The sequence below is a fragment of the Protopterus annectens genome, chromosome 10.part0 (assembly GCF_019279795.1).
Source record: "Protopterus annectens isolate FY-2018-M chromosome 10.part0, PAN1.0, whole genome shotgun sequence".
Lineage (NCBI taxonomy): Eukaryota > Metazoa > Chordata > Ceratodontiformes > Protopteridae > Protopterus > Protopterus annectens.
The window spans coordinates 1,837,451,535-1,837,464,233 of record NC_056744.1 but is presented as its reverse complement, the minus strand read 5'-3'; the positions used below and the strand labels follow the sequence as shown (position 1 = coordinate 1,837,464,233).

Genomic DNA, 12,699 nt, shown 5'->3' with positions numbered 1-12,699 from the left:
CACCATATTATACACCTAATTAGTAGTCATAACACAGACAAATAATGTACACCATATTATACACCTAATTAGTAGTCATAACACAGACAAATAACGTACACCATATTATTCACCTAATTAGTAGTCATAACACAGACAAATAATGTACACCATATTATACACCTAATTAGTAGTCATAACACAGACAAATAACGTACACCATATTATTCACCTAATTAGTAGTCATAACACAGACAAATAATGTACACCATATTATACACCTAATTAGTAGTCATAACACAGACAAATAACGTACACCATATTATTCACCTAATTAGTAGTCATAACACAGACAAATAATGTACACCATATTATACACCTAATTAGTAGTCATAACACAGACAAATAACGTACACCATATCATACACCTAATTAGTAGTCATAACACAGACAAATAATGTACACCATATTATACACCTAATTAGTAGTCATAACACAGACAAATAACGTACACCATATTATTCACCTAATTAGTAGTCATAACACAGACAAATAGCATTACACCATATCATACACCTAATTAGTAGTCATAACACAGACAAATAATGTACACCATATTATACACCTAATTAGTAGTCATAACACAGGCAAATAATATACGCCATATTATACACCTAATTAGTAGTCATAACACAGACAAATAATATACGCCATATTATACACCTAATTAGTAGTCACAACACAGACAAACAATTTACACCATATTATACACCTAATTAGTAGTCATAACAGACAAATAACATACACCATATTATACACCTAATTAGTAGTCATAACACAGACAAATAATGTACACCATATTATACACCTAATTAGTAGTCATAACACAGACAAATAACGTACACCATATTATTCACCTAATTAGTAGTCATAACACAGACAAATAATGTACACCATATTATACACCTAATTAGTAGTCATAACACAGACAAATAACGTACACCATATTATACACCTAATTGGTAGTCATAACACAGACAAATAATGTACACCATATCATACACCTAATTAGTAGTCATAACACAGACAAATAACGTACACCATATCATACACCTAATTAGTAGTCATAACACAGACAAATAATGTACACCATATTATACACCTAATTAGTAGTCATAACACAGACAAATAACGTACACCATATTATTCACCTAATTAGTAGTCATAACACAGACAAATAACGTACACCATATCATACACCTAATTAGTAGTCATAACACAGACAAATAATGTACACCATATTATACACCTAATTAGTAGTCATAACACAGGCAAATAATATACGCCATATTATACACCTAATTAGTAGTCACAACACAGACAAACAATTTACACCATATTATACACCTAATTAGTAGTCATAACAGACAAATAACGTACACCATATTATACACCTAATTAGTAGTCATAACACAGACAAATAACGTACTCTGTATTATACACCTAATTAGTAGTCATAACACAGACAAATAATGGACACCATATTATACCCCTAATTAGTAGTCATAACACAGACAAATAATGTACACCATATTATACACCTAATTAGTAGTCATAACACAGGCAAATAACGTACACCATATTATACACCTAATTAGTAGTCATAACACAGGCAAATAACGTACACCATATCATACACCTAATTAGTAGTCATAACACAGACAAATAATATACGCCATATTATACACCTAATTAGTAGTCATAACAGACAAATAACGTACACCATATTATACACCTAATTAGTAGTCATAACACAGACAAATAACATACTCTGTATTATACACCTAATTAGTAGTCATAACACAGACAAATAATGTACACCATATTAGACACCTAATTAGTAGTCATAACACAGACAAATAACATACTCTGTATTATACACCTAATTAGTAGTCATAACATAGACAAATAATGTACACCATATTAGACACCTAATTAGTAGTCATACCACAGACAAATAATGTACACCATATTAGACACCTAATTAGTAGTCATAACACAGACAAAAATGTACACCACATTAGACACATAATTAGTAGTCATAACACAAATAACGTACACCATAATAGACACCTAATTAGTAGTCATAACACAGACAAATAGCGTACAACATATTATACCCCTAATTAGTAGTCATAACACAGACAAATAATGTACACCATATTATACACCTAATTAGTAGTCATAACACAGGCAAATCACGTAAACCATATTATACAACTAATTAGTAGTCATAACACAGACAAATCACGTACACCATATTATACACCTAATTAGTAGTCATAACACAGACAAATCACGTACACCATATTATACACCTAATTGGTAGTCATAACACAGACAAATCACGTACACCATATTATACACATAATTGGTAGTCATAACACAGACAAATCACGTAAACCATATTATACAACTAATTAGTAGTCATAACACAGACAAATAATGTACACCATATTATACACCTAATTAGTAGTCATAACACAGACAAATAATGTACACCATATTATACACCTAATTAGTAGTCATAACACAGACAAATAACGTACACCATATTATTCACCTAATTAGTAGTCATAACACAGACAAATAACGTACACCATATCATACACCTAATTAGTAGTCATAACACAGACAAATAATGTACACCATAGTATACACCTAATTAGTAGTCATAACAAAAATACTGTACACCATATTATACACCTAATTAGTAGTCATAACAAAAATACTGTACACCATATTATACACCTAATTAGTAGTCATAACACAGACAAATATTGTACACCATATTATACACCTAATTAGCATTCATAACACAGACAAAATTTAGGTTCCAAGTTTAATTGTAATATACCATCATCCACAAGCCTGTCCTTAACTGTTTGATTTGTCTGATTTCTGTCTCCCAGTACTGGTGCTGAGATTTATTCTGAATGTTTACATTTCATTTTCTTTTTTTTTTTTTTTTTTTTTTTTTTACCTAGGGGTCGTCGGAGACTGGAAGAATCATTTTAGTGTTGCACAAAATGAACTGTTCAACAAGCATTACTTGCAGAAAATGTCAGACAGTTGTCTTCAGTTTCGATTTCAGCTCTGATTTATATCAGGAATTATTATTCCAAGGCACAAGGCATCTCACTTTGCATTTACATATGAGAACATTGACTGACTAATCGAATAAACTTGTATATGTTAGAATATGAAAAGTGTTGTGCTGTGATGTCCATTTAACATGCAAACACAAACAAAATACTCACAGTAATTAAACTTTAAAAATTAGTCACCTGAGATAGGGGAGACCATTTAGGTATGACAAAGGAGATGTGAAAGCAATCAGGTGAGCTGAAACAGGTTAAAAGAAGCTGCAACAAGATCAGCAAAGGATAAGAAACACTTGCTAAGCTGACATAAGAACCCAATGGCAGGTAAAAAAAACAACTGGAACAGTTAATCTGAAAAAGACTGATTTGGAAAAGTAGGAGCAGATGACGAATTACCTGTTTGCAAATCTTCTTTTGATGTAAACTGCAGAAAACAACTTAAGCAATAACACATGAAAGGGCTTTGACACCTACACTCATTGTCTTATATGGTTCACCTTTGTCTGCCCTCTCAACTGAATAATAAACTGTAGTCACAAAACTTCATGGGGCAATTGTTGCCGTTAAAAGACATTTTCTGCTACTTTCATCTGGCATACTGCATTTAGATACAGTTATTTGGTAAAATGCTTGCCATTTAAATTAGAATATAGACCAGTAATATGCACAAAGTAGAAGCAAATTTAGGAGCAGTTCAGCTTAGAATAAGTAGATTAAAGATGAGTGACTAGTAGTCTGTGTATGAAAATGTTGGTTAAACCTGTTAAAATTGAGTTGTCATACATTGGAAGACATGAGGTGTTGAGAAAAGACAGGTTTAAGTAGCTTGTTTCATAGGTTCATAGAAATTTACTATGCTAATGGCCCTATAGACCTTATAAGCTCAGCCATATTTATCCCGAGTTGCCCCAATTGTTAGTGGTTAGGTGATTGAAGTTCACAGAGGTAAGGGTCTATGGTAGTTAATACTGACTTCCTCTGTCCAGGAGGGACATGGGTACCACCTCAGGAGTGAATTTGTGGTCACCCATCCATTGATCTAGGTTGTGTTTGAAGAGGGTCAGGAAGGAATTCTGTTTCACATGAATTGGAAGCTTGTTCCAGAGAAGTGTCAGTCTCTGGGAGATGTATCTATCACTCCAGCATGACCTGTTCATGTCAGAGGCTAGGTTAAGATTCCTGGAGCAAGTAACCCTCCTGCAGTTTGATTTACGAATGTGCAGCATTTTCATCAAGGCCTGGCCAGAGACTGCCATGTAAGCTAAGGACAGGTCACCCCTTATCAACTTGTAGGAGACAGAATACAATGACAGGGCTTTCAATCTTTCTGTATAAGACTTGTTTTGTGCAGCCTGGAATTTCTTGGTAAGAAACCTTGGTGGTCTCTCCAGTTGTTTCAGGTGTTGGTGAGGTACATGCAAAAGGGAGAATTGTACTCAATTATTGGTCTGATGATGGCCAAGCATAAACAAATTATAAAATCCTTAGATCGAGATGTGAAGCCTTTACTTATAACATGTGCCACATAGAAGGATTTCCTTACTATTGTGCATATATGATGGTGAAAGTTCAGATTGCTAGCAACCTGAGTACCCAGATCATGAACCACTGGGTCTACAGTTAGGGAGATGCTGACTGTAATGTAATTAGCAGGGATGTCAGCTTTCTCAAGCAGAATAATAATACTTTTTTTTTTGCATTTAGCTTTAATACATGGCTTTGGCACCAATCATTTGCCTGCACTAACCCTGCCTGCAGTATATTAATATTGTTGGGGGACTCAATGACTGCTCCCAATTTGCAATCGTCAGCGAACTTAGTCAGCCAAAGACTATCCAAGTTTGCCTGGACTTCTGTGAAATAAATTCCAAACAGTTAGGGGCCCAGCACAAAACCCTGTGATATGCCACTGGTAACTGGTCTTTTGCTAGAGGTGAAGTCACCCACTTTGAGAGCATGTATCCTGTCAGTGAGCCAGTTGGCTACCCATCTGGTAATGGAGGAGTTAATTCCTAAATGGGAGAGTTTCTCTATAATACCTGAGTGGAGGATTGTGTCAAATGCCTTGGTTAGGTCAATACAGGTGGTATGCACTGTCTTTCCCTCATTCAGGGCCTTGATGACTTTCTCAAAGAAGCCAACCATGTTTAACAGGCATGATCTACCTTTAACAAATCTGAACTGGGCTGGGTCCAGCGTTTGGAGATTACTTATGCCCTTGTTAGTGAGGTCCATACTGACACTTTCCATGGCCTTGCAGATGATGCTAGTCAAGCTTATGGCCTATAATTCCCAGGGTCAGTTGATCGTCCCCCTTTGTGCAGAGGGATTACTGCTGCTGTCCTCCATTCCACCGAAACATAGAGAGTTCACAGGCTCTGGTTAAACAGGGATCCAAGTGGGTCTGCTAGGTCATGTTTTAAGTTGTATAAAAGACAACCTAGGATGTTGTCTGGTCTCATTAATGTAATATTTTTGGCCTTAGAGAGTGCCAAGATGACCTTCTCTCTTGAGTTAATAGGCTGAGGAATGGTGGCAGGTATACTTTGGGGGATGACTGGAGGGGACAGGGGGCAACATTTGCTCCAAATCTGTCAGCTAGCAGGTTTACTATTACCTCTGATTAAGTATGGGTGATGCCATCCACAACCAGTTCAGCGCACGGCTGGGTATTCCCTTTTAGATTTTGGATGTAGTTAAATAACGCCTTGTGATTATCCTTAGCTAGGGAGGCCACTTTTGCATCGTAATTAGCTTTGGAGGACTTGGCAAGATCTTTAATTTGTTTGTTTACTATAGACAGGGATTTCTTCCTCTGATGAGCCAGTTCCCTCTTGTTCTTGGACATTGATTTCTTTCCCTTGTTATATAGCCTGTTTATAATAGGGGTCCACCAGGGTGCTTGTTTTTTCAGCAATATCTGGTTTTAATCTGATCAGATACAGCCAATTCTATACAATTGCTTAAGTTGTTATACAGGGCATTGGTGTACACTTCTGCATAGGAGTATGTGTTATCTACATTCAAGGGGGCTTTGAAACTTCTTATACCATCACTTAGTAGGAGATAATTTGCATTTGAAAAATTCTTAAGTGTTTTTGAGCTTGATGGGGTATCTGGTCTTATAATTACTCCAAATTAGACTGCTTTATGGTCCGATCTTACCAGGGAGAAAATAACACATTGGGGGGTGTAATGCAATCCCATGTTAGTGAGTACTATGTCCAGGCCATTTGAGGCTCTTGTGAGTGAGCTGACTGGTTGTTCCACAGCATTTGCATTGATAAAGTCAAAGAACCTCTGAGCCAGCATGTTTGTGGTCATGTATGTTTTCCAGTCGAAGGTAGGATAATTAAAATCCCTCATGAGTAAGGTGTTGGGCTGTATGGTAAGTGACTGCATTAAGTTCAGGTATGCTGTGTACTTTTCCTGTTTCATGGTGGGGGACCTATAGCTAACTATGATGTCGTAAGGGACTTTGCCTATAGTTAATTGGACATGGAGTAGCTCAAGAGAGTCAAACTGTTTGACCAGTCTAGAGGTGTATTTATCCTTAATGAAGGTGGATACATCTCCTCCTTTGGTACTAGAGGTACTTATCCTTAATGAAGGTGGATACATCTCCTCCTTTGGTACTAGAGGTACTTATCCTTAATGAAGATGGATACATCTCCTCCTTTGGTACTAGAGGTACTTATCCTTAATGAAGATGGATACATCTCCTCCTTTGGTACTAGAGGTACTTATCCTTAATGAAGATGGATACATCTCCTCCTTTGGTACTAGAGGTGCACTTATCCTTAATGAAGATGGATACATCTCCTCCTTTGGTACTAGAGGTGCACTTATCCTTAATGAAGATGGATACATCTCCTCCTTTGGTACTAGAGGTGCACGTATCCTTAATGAAGATGGATACATCTCCTCCTTTGGTACTAGAGGTACTTATCCTTAATGAAGATGGATACATCTCCTCCTTTGGTACTAGAGGTGCTTATCCTTAATGAAGATGGATACATCTCCTCCTTTGGTACTAGAGGTACTTATCCTTAATGAAGATGGATACATCTCCTCCTTTGGTACTAGAGGTACTTATCCTTAATGAAGATGGATACATCTCCTCCTTTGGTACTAGGGGTACTTATCCTTAATGAAGGTGGATACATCTCCTCCTTTGGTACTAGAGGTACTTATCCTTAATGAAGATGGATACATCTCCTCCTTTGGTACTAGAGGTACTTATCCTTAATGAAGATGGATACATCTCCTCCTTTGGTACTAGAGGTACTTATCCTTAATGAAGATGGATACATCTCCTCCTTTGGTACTAGAGGTACTTATCCTTAATGAAGATGGATACATCTCCTCCTTTGGTACTAGAGGTACTTATCCTTAATGAAGATGGATACATCTCCTCCTTTGGTACTAGAGGTACTTATCCTTAATGAAGATGGATACATCTCCTCCTTTGGTACTAGAGGTACTTATCCTTAATGAAGATGGATACATCTCCTCCTTTGGTACTTTCATGCTCAGTTTGTGGTCTGAGTGTATGGAAGGCATTGTAGCCCTGCATGGCTGGGGTGCTTTTTGCATCTTTAAACCAATTAAGGAGTACTTCTAGGGAGTACAGTTTCTTGTTTAGACTCTTAGCATTAAGCAGCAATACCTTGAGTTTATCTAGAGAGGATTTTGTTATGTTGGGAGGTTGGTTATTTTGACACTGCATAAAAAAGGCACAATAGGGGTAGCTAATGCCTTTGCCAGTATCCGAAAGCCTAGAGAAGATAGGTGCAGGCCATCTCTGGCAAAGCAGTGTGGCTTATCGACCATGTCTTCCCAGACTGACAGATACTGGATCCCCCTGTACTGACACCAGAAGCTAAGCCAATTGTTAAAGTCAATCTTTTTTTGTTTGCACTGTGGCATCATCCTTGGAGAAGGTAAAATGCTGCTTAAGGCTAGGCTTATACCTTCCTGTGACACATAATCTGAGAGCTCAACCTGTTTGGCATTCGATTTGTCCTTATGTAAATGTCTTGCCTCCAATTTTATAATGTGACTAGGTCTCTCACATAAAGTATTTCTTTGTTTCAGGAGTAAGTGGTTGCCAGTATAAATGAGACAATTGCTACATTGCCTCAGGATGCCCATGTCTATCAGACTGGTCAGAGAGATGATAGGAAACTGCCCATCCATGACAGCAGGCTCTTACTGTATGTTTTATGAGGGAAGGGAATGGGTTAATTTGACAGGACTGTGCTGGCATCACCAAGACTACAAGAGGGACCTATACTTCATGTAGGCTAAGGTTGATCAATAAGGCAATGCTGTGAGTGTGCGACTAAGTTGCTCCTAGAGGTGCAAAAAAGCTTGGAAGGTTTCACTGACAGCTGTTAAGGGAAAACCCGAGCTTCTAGACTTTTGCATCTATACAAGACACTGCTAACCACCACTGTGCAAAGAGCAGCACCATGCAAATGTGAGGCTTAAATACAAGCAAAGAGAAACAAGTTTTAAACTAGCTATCAATCAGGAAAGGGCACAGTAAGTCTCCCACCAGCAGTCCCCAACTCAGACAGTTTAAATCAGTACACTTCTACCCATAGCCGGCCTTAGGCATAGGCCAACTAGGCGGCCGCCTAGGGTGCTGGTCTAGCAGGGGCACTTTTCCAGTATTAATTTGGTGTAGGTAGACCAGGGTGAGGGCACCGGGTGGTGTGGTGGGGGGAGCAGTGGAGCCCTTTTGCCTAGGGCACCAGTTGATCTAAGGCCGCTCATGCTTCTACCACAAGGGTGCAGAAAACCATTTCTTAATGTAGAATAGCTGGGTTTGGACCCCATGTGTAAGAAGAACACACAAACTGCCTACAACTAACAGATACAGTTTAATACAATGCAATTAACCACTTAAAGTAGCAGCAGATTGTTCAGGTGTTTTGAAACTATAAACTGCAGTCACAGTATATAAGAGAATTGCAGAAAAATACTTGGAACCTTTTTGTGTGCTTCCCAGCTCAGACAGATCAGGTAAACACCGACTGCCACTAAATTAATAATTCCAGTCCTAATGTAAAAGCATAGTAAAGGAGTGTCCAGAGTGAAAGGCTACCACAAACAAACTTAAAAAATATGAAATGCTACCACAAACAAACATAAAGATACAAATATAGCAATTTAATTTAAACAACTTATTAAAGTGTGATTATTCAATAAAAGTACTTTGCTTTGTAAAAATGAGCCAAGAGCCACTCAATTGTACAGAATTTATAAAGGCACTAAAAACAAGACAAGCTGATTAATAAGCTCTCCAGTCAATAAAACTACAAGTATTTACCCAACCTAAACAGACCAGGCTACCTCCCAGTACACTAGATGGAAAATCTACTAACCTCTTGATATAAAGACAAGTGCTTCTAGAGTGTAAAAATACACTACATTATCCAACTGCTAGCTAGATAATGAATTCAGAACAAGTAAACTGGTAGAACAGACAATAAAAGACAAAATGCACTTTTCAATATAAGTACAAGGAAAGGCAAATACATTATTCAGGATATCAACAGCAGTGTAGAAAGGGAGGAGCTTATTAAGCTCAATTTACAGTAGGGGTGGGCAACTTTAAATCACCAGGTTTAAAAAGCAGACTAAGCAAGTATGTGATAAAATGGGGTCTATATCACTTTGTCGAAGATTTGATGCCAGGAACCTTCATTCATTGAACCAAATACAGCGAACATTCATTTCAGCAAAAGTTCACTTCAACGAATGCCTTTCCCAGGGAAAGGAACAAGTTGGCCATCATCAGACATTTGCCTTTTTCCCCACCGTAGAACAATCTTGGAGTTGGTATATATAGTTAGGGGTTCTGGGGGGCACAGCCCCCACCTGGGTGGGTTTGAAATACTGTGCTTTATATGAAGGTTGGAATGCTGGGCAACTCTTTCTTTTCCCTGAATAAGTTATTCGTTGAAGTGAACATTCGTTATATTTGGTTTGATGAACAACGGTTTGTGGCAATGAACCTTTGACAAAATGATATAGACTTGATAAAATGATGTTGGAAAAATGAACTTGTGATTAAAGTGTAGGGTGTAACATTTGTCTGTCATAAATATCAACAATGAAATCAGACATGAAACTGCATGCTGCCAGCTTCATCAGCATCAAATCTCAGATTTTACAGTTGTGTATGGAAAACCAAACAGCACTATGCATATGCATATATATATATATATATATATATATATATATATATGGGTTCCATACACTAGACTGAATTTTCACTAACTCGAAATAGTGTATGGAATGCTCACTGCAGCGAAAGTGCAGTTAATCGAAAGTGCACTTACGTAAAGTTCAGTACAACAAACGGGTGTTGTACTGAACTTCCGTGCAGTACTCACGGACCTTAGAGTTAGGGCATGGGTCATCATAAGAGGATAGCCCATAGGGCTATCCCCTTACCATGACACGTGCCTTAACACTAAGGTCCATGATGACTGCAGCGCAGTGAAGGATATAGCAATGCCCTCCACTATGGTGCGATAGTCACAAACCTTAAGGTTAGGGCATGGGTTAGGGTAAGGGGATAGCTTTATTAACTATCCCCTTACCCTAACCCATGCCTTAACCCTAAGGTCCGTGACTATCGCACCATAGTGGAGGACATAGCTTGTTTTTTATGTCCTCCACTGTGCTGCGGTGTTTTCGGTGAAGTGATCACGCAAAGTTCACTTTCGCTAAAGTGAACTTTCAGAAGTGAGGCTTCCTATTACAAGTTCAAAGTAGTGAACTTTCGTTCTTGTAATAGGAATCCATATATATATATATATATATATATATAGATATATATGTGTGTGTGTGTGTGTGTGTGTGTGTCTGTGTGTGTGTGTGTGTGTGTGTGTGTGTGTGTGTGTGTGTGTGTGTGTGTGTATATATATATATATATATATATATATATATATATATATATATATATGGGTCTACGTTTTCTTATCAAAAGATCATTCTTTCGAAAAGAAAAAGTACAGGCCCAATTAAACGAAAGTGCACTTTCCTGACTACTGGTTCAATGAACCAGTAATATTACAAAACCCCCACTTTTAAGTCATTTTTGCATCCCCCATGTGTGTGTGTGTGTGTGGGGGGGGGGCTGCACCTCCACTCCCTCACTACTTTATATATATAATAGCTCCAATAACACACTCCAGTGGGGAAACAGGTATATTCCCTTATCCCCACTGTAGTGTGATATTGTGCTGAAGTGTTTTTTTAGTAATATTACCAGTTCATTGAACCGGTAGGTACGAACGTGCACTTTCATTTAAATGCACTTTCGCTTAAATGGGCTAGTACTTTTTCTTTTTGAAAGACTGATCTTTCTATAAGAAAAACTAGACCTATATATATATATATATATATATATATATATATATATATATATATATATATATATATATATAAATCAAAAATTCAAAATATTGAAACCCAAAATGTTAAAAACTCAAACTATTGAAAATCTATTTAATGTAGGGAGAAAGCCTCCCCTGCACCCCCACCCCCTACTATTTATATATACCAACTGTGGGATCACTCAACAGTGGGGTGAGGGCAAATTCCTATTTTCAATATTTTGAGTTTCAATATTTTGAGTTGTCAATCAAATGAAAGGACCCCCTGGATATATATCTATATCTATATCTATATCTATATCTATATCTATATCTATATCTATATCTGTACCTGTATCTGTATCTATCTATAGCTATATCAATATCTGTATATGTATCTATATCTATATCTATATCTATATCTATATCTATATCTATATCTATATCTATATCTATATTTATATCTGTATCTATGTCTGTATCTGTATCTGTACCTGTATCTGTATCTATCTATAGCTCTATCAATATCTATATCTATATCTGTATCTGTATCTATATCTATATCTATATCTGTATCTGTATTTGTATCTGTATCTATATCTATATCTATATCTGTATCTGTATCTGTATCTATATCTATATCTATATTTATATCTATATCTTGGCTAACGGGCCAGTATTCTTAAAAATGTAAATACATATATGTATTTTATCCACTTTTCTCAGAGGCAAAATATTTGCCCATCCTTTGGGGTATATATTTGTATGCTGCATAACATATCACTAATACATAAACATTCTGTGTCTATTTACCTGTCTGTCTGTCTATCTATCTATCAGTCTATCTACTTCTTTCAGATATCTGTAATTTTAATAACAAATATTTTGAAAAGTACAAAACTGCTATGACACTTTGTTAGTCCAACAGTGGGGGCTCCAGATTCCTTTTCTTGCCAGTGCAAAAATGGGACATAGTAGGTAGTTGGTGAATCATGTAGAAATGTGAGAAAACACCAAAACACCATACCAGTAAGGTATAGAACAAATGATACATGGTAACATCATGTAGTTCATGTGAAAAAAACACCAAAACACCATACCAATAGTTCTGACACTTCTGGCTGTGGTCAAAGGGTTACAAAAAACCATACCAGTAACGTAGG

The 12,699-nt window shown here is 36.9% G+C and overlaps 1 protein-coding gene across 1 annotated transcript in view; it reads left to right on the top strand.

Moving 5' to 3' along the window:
* LOC122814090 (sulfotransferase 1C1-like) overlaps positions 1-3,248 on the top strand; it is a 198,196-nt gene extending 194,948 nt beyond the window's left edge. Inside the window, exon 8 of the mRNA XM_044086700.1 lies at positions 3,027-3,248. Coding sequence (XP_043942635.1) covers positions 3,027-3,139 — 113 coding nt within the window. The 3' untranslated portion in view covers positions 3,140-3,248. The remainder of the gene's footprint in view (positions 1-3,026) is intronic.
* The last annotated feature ends 9,451 nt before the right edge of the window (positions 3,249-12,699 follow it).